This window comes from Acipenser ruthenus, chromosome 5, assembly GCF_902713425.1.
Source record: "Acipenser ruthenus chromosome 5, fAciRut3.2 maternal haplotype, whole genome shotgun sequence".
Taxonomy (NCBI): domain Eukaryota; kingdom Metazoa; phylum Chordata; class Actinopteri; order Acipenseriformes; family Acipenseridae; genus Acipenser; species Acipenser ruthenus.
Genome location: NC_081193.1, coordinates 63,604,785 through 63,624,668, shown reverse-complemented (window position 1 = coordinate 63,624,668; position 19,884 = coordinate 63,604,785). Strand labels below are relative to the sequence as shown.

The window sequence follows — 19,884 nt, the reverse complement described above, 5'->3', positions numbered from 1 at the left end:
ATAAATATACTACCAACACTGGCATGGCATGTTTACAATGAATTCTGGCACCCACATGACACCAGGTCCTGACCGGGAAGGTTCCGACCCTGGTAGAGCAGGCTAGTGTGAAAGGGGCTTTACTTATCTTCTTTAATTCCGTTGCAAATCTCATGTTAAGAAATTATTATCACACTACACCAAAACAAGTAATGCAAGGGTCAATACAACTCGGTAAAAAAAAAATAGTCAACCAGGGAAAGGGAAGAAACTACATCATGAGATTAACCCACTGAGGCAGAGGCATCATTTACAAGGGGGTCCTGTCATACACAGACACAATCATACATAAAACAACACAATGAATATTTGTGTGACAGTAACAACAAATAAACACAGGAGCAGTAATATAGTGTTTTGTGTGTGTTTATTTTTCTTCAATGTGGACTAAAAGAAAAGCAATGGCAAGGAGGTTTCAACAAATCCCTAATACGCTTTTTAAAACCAGAAAATGAGAGGCTATCACATTCCATTCTTAAACCATGTGAAAAAGTGTTCCAGGATTTTGGGAGCCTATAAGAAAAAGCCAATTCTCCTGATCGTGTCCATATCCTTGGGACTACCAAACTACCAGAATCATGAGATTGCAAACTATAGCCAGTATTGGCCTTTTTGACCAAAGTACTAAGATAATTGGGAACCATTCCTTTAACAACTTTAAAAACGAAGCAATACCAGTGATAAGCCTTCCATTTGTCAATGAGAACCATACTAGTTTTTTATACATCTGGCAATGATGTGTCAAAAAAGGACACTCTAAAACAAAACGGCTGCATTAATTATATATTACATCCAATTTTTGCAAACTGATAGATAAAATCACCATAGTCCAAAACAGGCAGAATAGTAACAGTCACTAACTTTAATCTGCTAGCCTAAGAAAAAACACTTATTCCTAAAAAGGAAACCTAGTTTAGGTCCTAATTTTGAAAGCAGTTTATCAATGTGATAATTAAATGTAAGATGCTCATTGATCCTTATACCTAAATATTTATAGGAGGAAACTCTTAAGTTATTTACCATCCAAAGTAGTAATAGCCCAGGTCTGATTACTAATTTTCTTCCTGTTAGAACAAAAAAACATGGTTTGAGTCTTAGTAGCATTTAGCAGTAATCTATCTCGGAGTAGTTGTTTTTGCACAATATCAAATACACTCTGGAGAGCTCTCTGAACAGCCTGTATGGAATATCCATTTGTATATAGAATAGTGTCATCCGCATATAGATGTATGCTTGAATTTGTAGTACCCAAGTTACATCCCAAATCATTTATACACAAAGTAAATAGTATTGGTCCAATACTGAACCCTGAGGAACTCCTTTGCACAGAGATAAAAAAAAGGTTGAAATATTTCCATCAGCTCTTATTGCTTGTGTTCAATTTGTTAAGTGGTCCTTGAACCAATCCACAACCCTGTCAATAATTCCCAGGCCACCTGATTTTCTACAGAGAACAGCATGATCAACTGAATCAAAAGCCTAATCTAAATAAATCTAGTAATAAGGCACAAGTATATTTCCCATCATCCAAAGTGATTGATATGTCATTGATAACTTTAAGAACGGCAGTATGGGTACTATGTTTTGACCGAAATCCAGATTGATGTCCTACCAAGATCTTTAATTACTCACTTACTAACCTCTCAAATATTTTAGCAATAACTGGCAGGGCAGACATAGGTCTATATTTATTAAGATCTGAGTGTTCACCTCCCTTAAAAACTGGGACAACATATGTCAATTTCCATATTGATGGAATTGAATTGGTGATTAGAGAAAGATTAAATAGTTCAGTTAGTGGTTGAGCAATAATCCTAGCTGCTATCTTTAAGAAGTATGGCTCCAGACGATCTGGTCCAGCAGACTTTCTTTGATGAAGGTTAATTAGTAATTAAAAGTACCTCCTTAGTTTTTATAGTACAAAAATAACATTTAGCTGTAGTCTTATCCTCCTTTAGTTTGACTAAGTTAGAATCAATGTGTGACTGAGTACTGACACCAAGCAAATCCGTTGACAAATGTGTTACAAAGTTTTCAAATGCTTGACCAGCACTAATAAAATAATTCTAACGAGCCTCTTATTTCACTAGTGAACCAGGGACAATTATATATTTTTACTCTCAATTTTTTGAATGGAGCATGATTATTGATAACTGTACTAAATTCATTTAAAAAAATGCTCCCAAGCAATATCAACCTGTGGGAAACATGTCATTACTGTCCAATCAATATGGGACACCGCAGTTAAAAACCTGAATCTTCAAATTTTTTTATAGTGTCTTTTGAAGAGAATTTTCGGTTTAAGTTTAGGGATATGCACATCTCTAATACAATAAATTGTATTATGATCGCTAAATGCATTACAGAAATTGTAACGTTTCTGTAATAGCATTCTAAAATCTTACAGAGTAGTTATAAAAAATGTTTTGAATGCAATGCGCATTTAATTAATGGGGCGTTCTTATGATGTGAGACAATCATAGCGTGCTTCCTCAATTTTCGTTGTTAATATAACCAACGTTATTTTTAACTATATACAGTAAATACAGTCACAGATAAAAGTATTGGCACCATACACTCATTACAAGATCATTCTAGAAAACATGTTAAATGCAAGCATTTAGTGAACATTAGCCACTAATTAACATGGCAAAGACCAAAATACGCAATATACGATAGTTTAACAAACCATCTTTATAAAAATAAAAAATAAAAAACACTTAAGCAATTTAAAAAATGTGCTCATGACAAAAGTATTGGTACCTTTACATTAAGTCTGTAAAAATGTATTAGAACTAATTAAAAATTATATCCATTGATTGAAACCCATTAAAACACTAACTAAGCTGCATTATAAAGTCAATAGCCAAAAAAATAAATAAGATGAACATTTTGGCAACACATCAGATGATGGTCAAGACAAGAGTTGAATTCAGGTTTGAGAAAAGCACTTGTAGCAAACTACAATAAAGGAAATAGCTGCAGAACAGTATCAAAGAAATATGGAAAACCAAAATCCACAATCAGAGTAAGATTTAGAAGCATCAGGCATAAAAGTACATGAAATAACTCTACAAAGGACACACAACACAGAAGCATTCGTCAACAAAATTCTCTGGTCCAAAGAATTTTCCCCAACAATGGACCACAGTATGTGTGGAGAAAAAAGGGAAAGCCTTCAATGAAGAAAATCTTGTACCTACAGTTATGGAGGTGGTTCGATCATGATATGGGGGTGTTTTAGCAGTTCAAGAGACATTCATGTGATTGAAGACCGAATGAATGCAGCCATGTATCAAAACATTCTACAAAGTACAATGATACCATCTGCTCGTAGGCTGATTGGCAGACAGTTTATCTTCCAACACGACAATGACCCAAAGCATACGGCTAAGTCAACTCCTAAATTCTTGAAGTAAACGATGATAAAAGTTCTGGAATGGCCTTCACAATCACCAGATCTCAATCCAATAGAAATGCGTTGGACTCATCTGAAAAAAACTGTAGCCAAGCATTGTGTATCCAATCTGTCTGAACTGAAGAAAATATGCAAGACAGATTTCACCAAGATGTAACATACTGGTTAAGAATTATCATAAAATTCTGAATGCCGCAATAAAAGCAAAACGAAGACACACGAAACTAAAGCAAGGGTGCTTTTTTAATTATTATAATAAAGATTTTGTTAAACTACCAGAAATTGTGTGTTTTTGATCTTTGTCATATTGATTAGTGGCTAATGTTCACTAAATATTTGTATTTAACATGTTTTCTTGAATTATCTTATAGTAAGTGTAGGGTGCCAATACTTTTGTCTGCAACTGTACGAAGCAATCTTTTCTTCAATAAAAAGTCAAGGAATATCTTCAAAGATGTTAATAAAATGATTCTTCTGATTTTATATTATACACACACACACACACACACACACACACACACTCTGCTACTGACAGGTGATTTTAAACAATTTAGGGAACCAAAGGAATATTAAATATATTTAATATTGAAAGAAAAGAAAAAAAAGTGCTTACGTTTTGTTACGTTTTTTTAACACAGCATATGCATATTAATGAACTAACTACCACTACAGTATATCGGTATGATAAGCAAGAGTAAATGTACAGACTACAGGCAAGCCTATTACCCTTGGAGGGATATGATTAGTGAGCTACTGCTCTAGTGCATTAGTACACTGAGCCAATATGATGACAAAATAAAAGGGCTGTGAAAAAATGAATCCCAGTTAGCTTCAGCCCTTTGAACATGGCAAAGTGTGTGTTGGCCAAGTAAAAAAAAAAAAAAAAAAAGAATAAAAAACTGTGAACAAAAACAAACAGAAAAAAAAGTTATCATCTAGAGGCAATCCTGTCTTAACTATTAAAAACTTGGCTGCTTAAAAAAAAAATCTCATTAGTTTGTCAGAGTGGCCATTATATGCTTAGAGAAGGAAGTGCTCTGTGGTATTAAAGGGCTAATTCCTTAAGCCTGCTGTATTTCCCGCTGTGCTTCTGATGCCATTTCTCTTTAGACAACATGTGTGCCCACAAAACCCAGCCAAAAAGAAGCCCTTTGTTTTTCTCACTGTTCTGGCATCGGCTCACTTTAAGTTTCTCGAACACAGGTAAATAAACTCATAATCCAGATGGCGCAACAGATGTGAGAGCAGCATTCTGAAATCAACAGACACTAGGCAGCGCTTCCCATTTTCTCTTTTAAATGCTAACTAATATGTAATTCAGAATCTCCAGTGTAGTGAGCATCTGCTCCCTTTGGCCAGCCAAAGGTTACAGGTGTTCCTGATGTCATTTCTCAGTGAGGTGTGGGCCCCAGCTCTGAGAGCAAGGTGTCTTGGCATGGCTGCACTGTCGACCACCTACCACTCTTCTCATGCTGAGCCTCCATTTGCTGCATCTTCTGTATCAGCTCTTGCTCACGATGTTGGGCCTGGAAGGTCAAGGCCTTCACGTCGTCACTGCGGCAGCGGACAGCAGCCTCTTTCTCCAGCCTGAAAAATAATGCAAAAGAATTAAGAGCCTCATGCAAGAGAAGGCAGAGGTGCTGCAGCTGAACAGACAGGCACTGGCAGTGCCAAAAGTAGCAGATTCAGGCACCTTGTCAGACAGCATCCAGCTTACCAGGCAGTAAAAATGCACAGTCTGACATGACATTTGTCCCCTTACCTCTTCCTGTAGTGCACAAGACATACTGGCATGATTTGAACTGAATATGCTAAAAAAAAAAAAAAAAAAATGTTGAAATGGATGAATAATCAAGTAACTAATTTTTACAACTGCAAGAATGTGACATGCATGGGGTCTCTTAGTGGCTCACCTGGTAAAAGCACGGCCGCGTGGTGTGTAGGATGAGTCATGCAGTCAAGGGAGCACAGGTTCGCGTCCTGGCTGCAGGTTTTTGGTGGGAATTCTACAGGGAACGTTGCACTGGCACTGGTGCTCCCACGGGTTAAGGAGGCAAAACCGGCTAAAAGCGGACTATACCGGCCAGGCACCTAGTGAGTTGAGGCAGACAACTGCAGGCCTGGCCTTTGTCCTCCAGAGCCCAGTAGCTCACTGACAGTAGCTCTCCAGTTCCCTAGTGTAAAAGAGAAAGCTGGTTTGGTCGGGTGATCGGACGCCCACTGAACCTTTCGTTCTTCTGAGCTGTGTGGGAAATTGCTGCGGTGAGGGAAAACAAGTATTGGACATATGGGGAGATAATCAGGGGTAAAATAATTAGGCACTCTCAATTTTAAAAAATGTGATGTGCATGTATGATTAATGATTAATGACATTCTTTTATTATTTCTAAATTAAGGACTTTTGAGTGTTTTATAGTTATGGATGATATACACAAGTATCATCCATATATGGCAACATAGGACTGCACCCACTGCATTGATTGGGTAAGAAAATATTAAATATCTAAGCCAGATATAAATACTGACCTAGAATGAGTTGAGGTAGGTTCGGGTTGGGGTGGGGGTTTGCAATACTAGACGTAGAGCAGTCATTTGCTTTATTAAGGGAACATTCTTTGGTTCTGAAGCCATACCACTGAGTCGCCTAAGTGGGCACTATTCAAGTGGTTAACTATTTTATTGTGGATACCATAGCCTTTTCAACTCCTGCACTTGAAACACCATGCAGATTGCCATGAGCAGTGGCCAAAATGTCCAAATGCTACAGAATTGCTGAACTGGCAGAGTACATTTGGAAACTGGCTTTGTTAATACACATCTACCAATGCTTGTTTGTAACTGAGCTGATGATACCAGTTTCTGTTAGAGTAACTGTACCACCAGCCTTTTATATATTGTATTAACACTATTGAAATGCAAACTGGCTTTTGGTGTGTGAGAGAAAATGGGTATCTGCAATGTTAAAATGCAGCATATACTGTCATTCTTAGAATGTAGCATGCACCATGAGCAAAACATGCATGACTGAGTATAATGAGAACTTCTTTACTACGCTATCAATAACACCATTGTATACAATATAGAATACTATTACAAAAATATATTACATACCTTGTATATAGTGAGCAACCTGTATATAACTTGGAGAAGGTTTTCTATAAATATGTAAAAGGACATGTATGTAATATATTTTTGTAATAGATTTTGAGGCTACATGATATAAAAGCTCTCCATTGTTTTTCTTTCAGAACTTTGAGCTGGAGTTTTTGTCAAAAGATATATTCTCAGCAGTTGACCAACTAGTAGATTATATATAAAGTATGTCATTAAACTTAATAATATGCAAAGAAATGATGAACAAATAACAATATAATGCTTAGACATTCTCAAGACTTCAAGTAAAGTTTCCTACACAACACCTCACTAAATACAATGACAAGTTGTACTACTTGACATCTGTGTGTTATTGTCTGTGCAGAGGATGACTACCAAAATAAAATTGAACGTGCCGACCTAGTTCCTAAACTGTTGGCCATCCAAGCTACACTGATTTATCATCTGCCTCCATGACAATGAATCAACTGCATTCTTCAAGCCGAACCCCACTGTTTTGTTCCCATTCTGCAAAAAAGCAATTGCCACCCTACAGTGCGGTTTTGCTTTATGCATTATTTACCCTCCGTCACGCACTTATTTAGCTGTCGGTCCTATAGCTTTCAGAGTTCTTTTTTCTGCGATCTCTCTCCCCCTCCCTTTTTTCTTTAACTAAACTGGCTCTGGCTCCCTCCATCTGGTCCCCCTTCCTTCAGCAGCCCCGCACCTGTTCACACCTCCTCTCCTGTTGGATTCCACTGAACATTTCCTCCTCTGCCAGGGCCATTCTGGCACTCACAACCTTTCTGTCTTTCAATCCATCTGTCAGAAGTGAACTTTGTTTACCGCCAGCTTCTGCTTTCTTCAAGAAGCACAAGCCCCTCAAGGTCATTGTCAAATGAACTGTCGGCACCAATTTGAACCCCCACCCCCCCGCCCACCCTTTTCCACAACACTCCCAGCCCAATTTTTTTCACACATATGTATGCATTAATTAATACTTTTTGATTAACTATACCAATCCTACTGAAAATGGCGGAGTGAAATTTTTTAATAGTAAAAGAATGCTCCTTATTTTTAAAATGCAGCAGTTCTCTCACAATCACATTTACTTTCATTAAAAAAAAGAAAATGCATCCATAGTTTAGCCTTGCCCTGTGTACTTTGTCAGAAAGCAGGCCTTGCTGACAGTTAAATCACCCCTCTTTGAAACCTTTTTGCCAAAAATAATAGACATGCTCCTGCTACTACTCCTACGATAGTACTTGACATCTTCAAGGTCTGTTTTCTACTGTTTATTATAATGTCCTCTAAATGATACTGGACCAGTATCAGGAACCCAAACAGACATACAAAAAGAGGAGATTTGATTATATATTTTTTTCAAATGCTGTTTTTAGTATACTGATAACAATTAAAAAAACATCTATTCTGAATCTTCTTAAATAAGTAAGCGACTGGATTCTTGATCCTGAGGATTTATCTGCGCCGTCTTAGTCCCCCCTCAACCTAACCTACCAATTGATCTATCTGTCAACCAGATTTTTTTAAGGTAAATCTATATAATAAGCACAATATTATGTGTTTGGAAAGTCAGGATGCTTTATATTGCTATAAGAAGGCGATCAATAAGGAATACAATATTATCGTTTCTTTATTTGCATTAGTGCAGTATCGGAACAGATTAATAAGAATATTAGAAATATATAGTATGTACGCAGGCTTTTTGTAAAGTATATTCCAAATGCTGGGTTGAAAAAAAAAATCATATATACAATGTACTCCATTTCTAAGAATCACATCTGTCGAGGATGATTTGATTCTTATAAGTGGTTGATTCTTAAAAGCAGACTGATATGATTACCATGGTGAAGTGCAGCAGAATCAGTATGTTAGTTCTCTGCAGCTTTGTTCTCTGCAGTGTAATGGGTTGACCACTAGATGTCATGAGTTCCTGCATGTATGCACGGCTCCGGAAAATCCACAGTTGCTTGTTTCCTTAACGAATTAAGGATAATGGTCAATTGGTTAACTGCTTGTTAAAGTTAATGACACCTCAATAAAAAGGGCTTAGCCGATAGCTTTGTGATGGGGGTATAGAGGAGTAAGGAAGTGGAAGTGTGTGTGTGCATTGCGGAGCAGAAGAGAAAGAAATCAAAACCAAAGAGCGAGTAAGAGATCTGTTTGTTCCAGTACTATACTGTGCAAATAAGTAAAGTGGTCACAGTATATGTGTAGTTCCGGGGGGAACGTATGAACTGTTTTGATTTGTATTTGTTTAGTTGGTAAATGGCTTATCCGTCCTGATGTCAGACAGGGACCACACAAAGTGTTGTTTAGTTAACTGAGAGCTAGCTTTATTTTGTTTGTTTTGTTTTATTAGCGGTTGCTTCCCCACCGCAGTGTAAGAAAAACAAACCGTTTTAAACTGAAAATCAAGATTCCAGCCTGACCATTTACACTGCCCTCGGCCATGTCACATTACTATAAGCAAAAGCACCTCCGCGCATCAGCAGTTTAAATACAGTATACAAATGTCAATGGTGCTCAATCACTGAGGACAATACATCCAAATAATCAAAACAAGTCCTCGTGGGTAAGCAACTTGTTATATGATCACGATTTATTCAATACTGCAGAATCCTATTTTACTACAGTATACTTGAGAAGTGATCACCTCGTGAGGGTGCCTAGTTTAACTGCCGTGCCGTGTTACGTGTAATGGCCTTTGATTTAAAATGACATTACAGTACAGTATTTTACTGTCAGGACTACCACTGCATTTAAGCATCTGTGGCTTGCTTATTTTCAGTCGCGATGCAAATCTCAGTTTTTCCCTAAGCGGAGATGCAAAACTTTGCAATCCCCCCCTTCCCTCCCTCCACACCATAATCCTACTCCCTCTACATGCATATCACAGAATAACAGCGCTGTACTCAGCATGTACTCAATGAATGTGTATTCACTTTATTGAAACTAATTTTCACTAACAGAGAACACAAAAAACATACTTGCACAATGCAGTGGCGCACTCACTGTCTGATTACAAACAATGCAGTGTTTCCTGCATCATTGCACGATCCATGCTACGTAAGTGCCTAATCACGCGATATGTGATCAAATTCAAAAACAGCTTTTATTGGCTGTACACGTCATTGCACTTGATCAAGTACCGTATTACATGCAGTCAGTTTTCCAGAAAATTATTCTTATAAGCGGATTGCTTGATTCTTACAAGCAACATATTTTAGCATGGTTAGTATAGAAATGATTTTGTCCCAGTGGTTTTGATACAGTTAAAACATAAAGCTGTAGTTAATACATACCCCAAAGTTTGAAAGGAGGAATAACAAAAAGTGTACAAAAGAAGAAAAAGTGAAGACAGAAAAGTAAACAGTGCAGTAAAATATTTTTCAAGAATGTTGTGGATGATGTCATGATTATGTCAGTAGAATGTTCATTGCAAGAGGTTCCAAAGTTCCTAGTTTGAAGATGAACGTTACCTTTGTTTGTTCCATAACACTGACTGATCCCACAGATGGTGATGTCTTCAACAGTGTGATTATCATTGTTGAAATTTCAGGCTACTAGGAATGTAGTGGTGTTGATTTGAATGCTTCGTACATGCAGATAATACAGTATACTACAGTGGTGCTGTAACAATTTGTATAGTGGGGGTGCTGAAAGCCATTAAACACAATTGTAATCCCTGTGTATGATGTAAGCCATACATTTGGTTGTGCGTATATTAAAAATGTTAAAAAACAAAGCCAGCATCAACACCTGTTTATCTATTTAATTAAAAAAGTAGCGTATATATTGTTTTGCTCCACAAATGCTCCCAGAAATCGCCATGCATTTAAATGGAGTATGCAGTTATCCGATATGCAATTAAGTGGAGTTCAAAAATAAGTAATATAGTAATATTGGAAAATAAGTAATATAGATTTGCCTGCACTTAAAGTGCAGGCGAATCTACAAAGATGCATGTCGAATTCACAGAGAAGGGTGGTGAATACAGAAAAAAGTATGATGGAAATAAAAATGGGCAGCATCTTAAAAGGGTGGCAAATACAAAAAAGCATGTTGGAAATAAAAACATATGATGGAAATAAAAATGGGCAGCATTTCCGTCATATGTTTTTATTTCCAACATGCTTTTTTGTATTTGCCACCATTTTTTTCCAATTGTGTTATAACCCATTTTATTCAGCGTGTATATCACACACCCTGTCATGCCTTGTTTCTTACATAAAGTCTATTAGCAAATTTAGCATCCAGGCATATAAAGTAAAAAAGTGATTTACCTAAACAAACTTCAGACAGTTTCAAGCAATACTGTAGCTAGACCAATCAATCTAAACAACAGACATTTCTGGTACCCTAATGTTAAAGAATGCAGAAAATAAAAAGGCTACATAGAAGTTTTGTCACATTTCTTTAGTCTACACCGCTATTTTGTAATGAAGTTAAAAAAGGTGTGCATATTTTGTGAAGTACAGTACTTAAACAAAAAAACTCAGGGTTTTTAGCGGTGTTAACTTTTGAAAATTGTAGTTGAACATTTAATTAAGTTTTGGATTAACACCCACAGCAGTATGTTAGTCATTTTTTTTTTTTAATTTGGAATCAGCAAATAATTTTTCTTGTTTTCTCCCTGTCACAAAGACGGCCGGAGTGGGTGGCGTCAGACCAGAAACAGGAACACAAACGACAGAGACTTGGAGTTTGGTGGAGCTGAGCGAATGGTTTCACTCAGCATTTAATAAAACAGCACAGAAAATAAAAGGGTTTAACAGACAAAAACACGGGACACGGCACTACACGCCAAAATAAAAAGACAAACAAAACGGACTATACAGTAAACGGACAGACACACAAACAAACACGGTGAGTTTTAAATAAACAAGTATCGTGCTGGTCCTACCAGCATGTAATAGCAATTGATATTTAAATGTATTTCTCCTTCTCTCTCACCCGTTCTCCACTCACCGAACACCTAACCACAAGTGACTAAACGTGCATCTATTTATACTGTTGTGCTGGGATTCAATTACTAATTAATTACTCACTTGAATCCCAGCACGTGAATTCATTACGTGAAACCCCGTGTTCACATATTATATTTTAAATGCACGTGCGTGATGTGCAATCCCGTGCCTAAATACAAATATACACTTTTTAAATACACGTGAAACACAGACCCGTTTATATCCTGTGTACCAATGACTATACACCAACATTTACACACGCAACATACAACACATAACACACAATTGCACACAGGGGCGGGGCACATTGCCACATATACCCCCCCTTGTGCGCAGCACACATGGCCTCAACGGCCACCTCCCCCCTTAAAAACCCAGCAGTCCAGGACAAAGTCTCGGGCTGGGAAGGGAGGCTTCAGTGGGCCCATGGCTGGCCATGCTGTCAGCACCCCTGCCGGTAGTGGCACGGCTGACAGCCTGTTGGTCCCGTCCTGCAGCGAAAAAGCTGCGGGGGCAGGTGGTCCCCCGACCTCCCCCTTCTTTGTAGCCGGCAGCTCCCTCCTGTGGGGCTCCGGCCACAAGAACTCCTGCAGCGAAACTGCTGCTGGGGAAAGTGGTCTCCAGACCTCGTCCCCCTTCTTTGTAGCCGGTAGCTCCCTTTGGTGGGGCTCCGACCACAGTACTGCCGGCAGCGAAGAAGCTGCAGTGGGAGCAGGTCTCCGGACCTCCCCCACGATCTCCGGCAGCGAAACTGCTGCAGTGGGAGCAGGTCTCCTGACCTCCCCCACGATCTCCGGCAGCGAAACTGCTGCTGGGGTTGGTGGTCTCCAGACCTCCTCCCCCTTCTTCGTGGCCGGCAGCTCCCCTTTCTGGGGCTCCGGCCACCGTACTCCCTGCGGAGGTACGGGCAGCAGAGGCAGCTCCTGCTCCTCTGCTCCGGGCGGTGGCGGAGGCAGAGGCAGCTCCAGCTCCTCTGCTCCTGGCGGTGGTGGAGGCAGAGGCAGCTCCAGCTCCTCTGCTCCGGGCGGTGGTGGAGGCAGAGGTAGCTCCTGCTCCTCTGCTCCGGGCGGTGGCGGAGGCAGAGGCAGCTCCAGCTCCTCTGCTCCTGGCGGTGGTGGAGGCAGAGGCAGCTCCAGCTCCTCTGCTCCTGGCGGTGGTGGAGGCAGAGGCAGCTCCAGCTCCTCTGCTCCTGGCGGTGGTGGAGGCAGAGGCAGCTCCAGCTCCTCTGCTCCTGGCGGTGGTGGAGGCAGAGGCAGCTCCAGCTCCTCTGCTCCTGGCGGTGGTGGAACCAGCAGGTATTCACCCTCTGCTGGTGGAGGTGGGAGGGGCCAGCAGTCCTCCCACTGCGGTGGAGGTGGAACCAGCAGGTATTCACCCTCTGCTGGTGGAGGTGGGAGGGGCAAGCAGTCCTCCCACTGCGGTGGAGGTGGAACCAGCAGGCATTCACCCTCTGCTGGTGGAGGTGGGACCAGCAGGTATTCACCCTCTGCTGGCAGCTTGGGTCCTAGGGCTGTGGAAGCCCCGACTTCCCTCTCTTCGGGCTGTGGACGCACCGACTCCTCCCTTTTGGGCTGTGGACGCCCCGACTCCTCCCTGTTGGGCTGTGGACGCACCGACTCCTCACACTGCTAGGAATTGGTTGCCAGTTCAGTGTTTTAATTGTGCACCATCTTTCTTGGACTCTGGACAAGCTGTCATACTTTGCAAATGCTCACTGATTTTCTGGGTGAAGTAAAAATGGAGTACACAGAACTTAAATAGCATTACATATCGCAACGCATTTGAGATTTTCTGAGTGGCTCACCTCAACAGAAGTAACCTGTCATTCAAATACTGCCACCTTGTCAGTGAAGGAGAACAACATTATGTATTTGCTAAAATGAATAGTGACCATCTAATTTCTTTTAATCATGTTTGTTATAAACGTGTGCAAATATTATTTTTCAAAACTCTGGGTTTGACCCGTGATGGGGTACACCCTGTCCCTGTGTGCATATATATTATTTTATTGTATTATTTATATGTATGGTTTAGTGGATAAAAACACAATGTTTTGGTTATTATTGTTTGACAGTCTGGATGGGGTTAAAGTGCCCCATCCAGATAAAATGGATAAAATACAGCGGCGTGTATTGCTTATTTGTAATCCGCGGGTTGGCCCCTTCTTTAGAGCAAACAAAAGTGCAGTGTTGTTGATCCAGGTTTAATACTGGCCTTTGGCGACAGCTCCGGATTGTGTTAGCCATCCAAATAATTACAAACAGTATTATTAACGACAAACAAAACCAAACAAATCACTCACGTTTTACAACACAGGTTCTCCTTCTGGTAATTTAATATAACCATTCCCAAAGGAAGAGATCACATCACTACATCCCCTTTTTATAATGTCACCCATGACCCCTTGGTCAAAGAGCACATCCGCTCCTCCAATCCGCGGATGCCACGCCATTTCCCGTCCGGGTCATTGAGTTGTGTACTGTAGCTCTACCCCATTTCTAGATGGCCGACTTCCACCTAACCCTGGGAACAAACCGTCATGCCATTTAGTCCAGGGTACTCTGTTCCCTTTACACAGCGCCCTTGCAGGTCGGGAGGGAGATCTAACACCAAGAATCATTCGATTTCTGTCACAGGGAGTTTTAGCTGGAATGACACAGGTCCCGTTGAATCCATACTGCCGATGTGTTATTATAAAAACCCTAAATGCACACACCTGCAATTGATACAGAACTAGATTGTCATTCATGTCATGTACGAGCGTTGTTACAGCTCATACAGCAGAACACAGTAAAGCAGTGAAAGAGCATCACCTTTTATCACATGTTGTTTTTGTTAACACTTTAAAAGTAAGCACCTGCAGCTCTCTTATAAGGTAACGTCTGAAATATGCTATATAAAAAACATTGGGTTATTATCATAACCCTGGTTCCCTAAAATAGAAATGCATCCATTACATAATTCTGAGACTTACCAAAGCTGTCACGCAGTGACCGGCAACGTCATCACGCCAGTCTCCGTTCCTCCTGGAAGGCACTAGACTCCATGATGACAGTTGAACAGCGGCAGTCAATTTTTTTCTTCTTCAGCCTGCTGCGTGTAATGTATGCAGTGACCGAAGATTGTAATGGATACGTTTATATTTCAGGGAACCAGGGTTATGATAATAACCCACCATTCCCTTTCAAGTACGAAATGTATCCATTACTTAACAGGTAATTATACCCAAGCCGTCGCAAAGTGCATTACTTGCAGAATGACTTCAATCTGAGAGGGTCAGATGGTAAGCATGCCACAATATAGATTTTTTTTTTTTTACATATCAGGAATCAGTTTACTGTAGGTGCTTCCGGTAGCGACATAGAAGCCACCATTAGCACTCTGGTCCCAAAGCCAGGGTTTTGAGGATCCAGCATATTTAGCCTGTAAAACCTCATGAAAGTATGGGGCGTAGTCAATACTGCAGCATTGCAAATGTCAGTGACAGATGCACCCTGGAACAACGCCCAAGAGATAGACATGCCTCTTGTGGAGTGACCAGTGACCTTCACAGGAGGGGGCAAGTTGGCTTGTTTATAAGCAATCTTGACTGTCTCTGCAATCCAACCGGATAGCCTCTGCTTAGACAGGGCTTTACTGAGGTCCGTAGCAGATGAACAGCTGTTCAGATTGCCTCCAACTTTTTGTTCTGTCAATATAATACGCTAATGCCCTAACAGAGCAAAGCGCTATCTCTATCTGACTGGAAAGGAGGGGGATGGAAAGCCTCCAGCTCCACCGATCCAGCTCCACCGCCGGGTTCGTGTGGAGCGTGACCTTGGTCCTTCACCACAGAAAAGGCTTGCATCTCGCTCACATGCTTGGCAGATGCTTCAGCTGAATGCAGGGGCTCAAAGGGCGGCTTCATGAGTGCCTCAAGCACTACATTAAGCCACCACTGAGGAACCTTGTCCTTAAGCAGAGGTAGCAGCAAGCCCCTTTCAAACATTGCCCCGCCAGGGAGGGTGCTCCTGGGGATACCAAGTTGATTTTAACAAAGCAAGCAGAAATCACTGCCAAGTTCACCTTCATATCTTTCGTTGATTTCCCCGCATCAAAGAGGTCTTGCAAGAACTGCAGAATGACCGGCATGGGACATGTAGTGGGGTTGAAGTGTCGCGTCAGACATCAGGTCTGGAACACAGCCCACTTATACCCATACTGGGCTTGCGTAGAAGCGGCCCTGGCATTCTGAAATAACTCTCCCAGACTGCACTAGCTGGCTAAAATGCAGCCATTCAGGGGCCAGACCCAGAGCTGTAGGCTTGATGGGTCGGGGTGCCACAGGGTCCCTCGTGCCTGACTGAGCAGGTTGTGGCGGAGAGGCAGTCTCCATTCTGATCTGCAGGGAACCTTCCTTGATAGGAGGTCCACTGCCCCATTCATAACTCCCGGTAGATGAACTGCTCTGAGAGATAGAATGTTGTTGTGTGCCCAAAACAGTAGTTTGCTGGCTACTCGAAGGAGGCAGGGTGACCGCAAGCCATCTTGGTGATTTACATAAACCACCACTGAAGTGCTGTCCTTCTAGATCAATACATGCCTGCCTTGAACCTCCTGAGAAAAATGCTGCAAGGCCAGATACACTGCTTGCAGTTTAAGAACACTGATGTGGTCGCACACCCAGGGGGGTTGCCACGCGCCCTGCACTCCTCGTCCGTTCCACACCGCGCCCCAACCTGTGCCAGAAGCATCGGTGGTGATTATCTCCCTCCTGGTAACAGTACCCACAGCGACTCCCAGGCGCAGCTGGGTCAGTTGTTTCCACCAGAATAGGGTCGCCATGCAGTGACACGTTACTGTAAGTAAGCGATTGGGGCTCACTGCAGGCTGAAAAACCTTGCCATTGAACCACACTTGGAGGACACGCATTCGAAGGAGACCCAGAGGAAGTATCTGGAAAGCTGCTGCCATCAGGCCCAGGAGCTACTGGAAGGTGGACAAGTCTTAAGTCTCTTGCAGAGCTCTAGCTCTATGCAGGACGAGAACCTGTGAACTCTTTCATCTGGCAAAGTGGTGATCATATTGCTTGAGTTCAAGCGGATTCCCAGGTAGGTGACAACCTGGGACAACACTAGCTGGCTTTTTGGTATGTTTACCATAAGACCGAGCTTGCCTAAATACTCGATAACTAGATCCGTGTGAGCTGCTGCCTGTGTTGAAGAGTCGGCATAAATGAGCCAGTCGTCCAGATAATTTAACACTCTGATTCCCTTGAGTCTCTGAGGGGCCAGTATAGCATCCATTCTCTTTGAATAAGTGCAAGGAGCTAGTGAGAGGCCGAATGGCAGAACATGGAACTCATACACTTTTCCTTGGAAGGAGAAGCGCAGTTTCTGTTGGCCTGGTAGTACGGGGACATGGAAGTAGGCGTCTTTCAGGTCCACCGTGGTGAACCAGTCGCCTGTCCTGAGTTGCTGTGTGGACACCATCTTGAACTTTCTGCGCCTCAGAAACAGATTGAGCTGTCTGAGGTTGAAAATGGGTCGGAGACCACCATTCCGTTTGGACACCAGGAAGTACCGAGAGTAAAAACCGGACTCCAGTTCGAAGGGGTCTACCTCTTGGAAGGGGGGAGGGCCCTGTTTAAACTGGAGCTGGTAGCCGACCTGAATCGAGCTGAGCACCCAGATGTTGTTGGTGCATGATCGCCAATGTGCCAGGTGGTCCTGAGAGAAGGAGCCCTGGGCCTGTGGCAGCAAACCCTCAGGGCTGCTGAGCCACGGTAGGTTTCACGTGCACCCTCTGAGCCTACAAAGGGTGGCGATACTGGCAGTGATATCCCCTGTTGGACATCAGGGCGCCTCGATGCGCTGGGGCAGCCGGATGCCCCATAGGGTGCTGCTGGGGTCTGGGGTGCCACTGTGACACGGGTCGTCATTGAGGCGCAGGTCTGCGGACTTGTGGCGCTTTCTTAAGCAGGAGGCGAGCCAGCTCCCGGGTGGACTCTCTGACCTGCTGCAACCTCTTCAAGAGCTCGTCCACTGCCGGGCCAAAAGTATGGCCTGGAGTGACAGGAGTGTCAAGGAGGGAAGCCTTGCATCCGTCTGGAATCTGTGCCTGGGAGAACCACAACTGCCTTTGAGTGGTGATCAGTGCCGCGAGGTCTCTGCCCAGTGCCTGTCCACAAATAAAGTAAGAAAATGGAAGTTGAAGCTAGGTACTAATTCTTCAACAAAACACAATAGACATAGGGACTGTATTTGTATTGATGCAAAATGTGGAAAGTAAAACAACCAAACAATGGGGAATTTATTAAGAGACCTTGACTTTGACCTACTCAATATGGCTCCCATTTTTTCATTATTAAAATGACTCCAAAATGGCTGAATTAGTCCCTTTAATGATAATCCTCCTGATAGCTGTGTGGTCCAGTGGTTTAAAAAAAAGGGTTTGTAACCAGGTGGTCCCCGGTTCAAATCCCGGATCAATCACTGACTGTGTGACCTTGAACAAGTCACTTAACCGCCTTGTCCTCCGTCTTTTGGGTGAGATGTTGTTGTAAGTGACTCTGCAGCTGATGCATAGTTCACACACCCTAGTCCCTGTAAGTCACCTTGGATAAAAGTGTATGCTAATTAAACACATAATAAAAGAGTACTGATCAGATTTAGTAAAGGATCTGATTAAAGGTGGATGAATGGTGGCAAACAATGGGTTTCCACAAGGTTCTAACATCTAACAGAATTCTAGTGCAATAGTGTGTCAGAGAAGTAGGAGCCTTTAGGCACCGACACATATGAGGCACTGATGCTCAATTGGAGTTGTAGTTCTTATTCTTTGAACCATTCACAAACCATGTTGACACTGAATAGCATTACTTATATGACGTATATCAACAATATATACATTACAGTATAGAACACCCTCTCCCCACCAAATAGAAACAGCAGATTAAGTTAAAAAATCCTTGCCCATTCCTAGTATTAGAAGCATTTAAAAAAACTGTTAATAAATACTTAATACCCTGGCACTTCCCTAACTTCCCTGCAAGGTATGGATATGGATTTCAGTACTCAAAGGCTTAGGCTCTAAGTTTTGTAATTAACATTTGCAGACGTATGCAAGCCACATCAAAATTGCTTCTTCAGATTAAAAGTTAAGAAAAATAAAGTTTTAGAGTTACTTTATAAATAATGTGGAACAAGAGAGAGAAAAAAGAGTGAGAAGACATTGCAAGGTCTTATCTCAGGCCAATGGGCACACCACTGTAAACATCATGGTACTCTGTGGTTACCCAGCAGACTCCCTCTCTGTGGTCAGCCTTCCCAGCTGCCCTATCCGTTACTGTCTGATTAGTTCTGCTAAGCAGCCCCTCCCCTGCCAGCTTTCAGTGCCATCTGTTCTAGACAAGATGGCTGCTGCCCAGCAATCTGAGGCTGCCCTCCTACCTGGCACCCGGCAACCATCCTTACCCCAAAGTGCTAACACAGGTTCTCGCTGCTAGCAGAGTCAGGATTTCATTACTGCTACTTTGACAAGAGCAGGGTTGTTTGTAATTTCTCTTTTATCCCAGTTCTGATTGTACAACCACCTCCCACTGACTCTGTTTGCTGCAGTTTTGTTGCTCACAGATTTTACTCTCCACATTAATCTCCCTCTGGCATATTACTGCAGCTGTTCAATATTTTATTAATTTTTAAATTCTCACCCTTTAGCAAAATAAAAAAACACACATTCTGTTTTATTGTAATGTTTTGTTTTTTTGCTTTAAAAAATAGCTTACCCGTTCCCTCTTTGAATATTGTAACTGCAACGCTCAGTGGGGAGGAAGCAGTCAAACCGTTAAGAAAGATCATAGCCATGCTAGTGTAGTTGCAAGTGCTGTTTTTCGAAAAACAGAATTTACAAAATCGCAATGTATTATTTTGCTCAATGAGATTGACTTGCAGTTTTTTTATACTAATTAAAAAATAGAAATTGCACATGTATGTATGTATGTATGTATGTAATATATCCTCAGATTCTGATACTCCCAACAACTTGTGCTAAAGAATGTCTTTACAAAGTTTCCTAACAATTGGATTAGTGGTTCTCTGGATATATATAAGATGCAAGTGTGACAAACAGATGGAGGGGTGGACATGCATCTCCAGATTTCCCCAGATTCGGATACACTCAATAACTTAACTTAAATTTCCTTACAAGGCTTTATCACAATTGGATATGCGGTTCTATAAATATATGCAGCGAGTGTGACATGCATACATAGCTACAGTAACTACAGATGGGCAGACAGGTAGACTGTAAAATCTAAAAAACTTGCTTTGAAAACCATTTCCATATGTTTTAATTGTATTTAAA

General features: G+C 41.7%; 1 protein-coding gene across 3 annotated transcripts in view; it reads right to left on the bottom strand.

Annotated features, from left to right (window-relative positions):
• Positions 1-19,884, bottom strand: part of LOC117402634 (serologically defined colon cancer antigen 8-like) — a 154,971-nt gene that overhangs the window by 75,791 nt on the left and 59,296 nt on the right. For all 3 annotated transcript variants that reach the window (XM_034003971.3, XM_034003972.3, XM_034003973.3), the window contains one exon: positions 4,917-5,044. In XM_034003971.3, the coding sequence (XP_033859862.3) occupies positions 4,917-5,044 (128 nt within the window). The remainder of the gene's footprint in view (positions 1-4,916; positions 5,045-19,884) is intronic.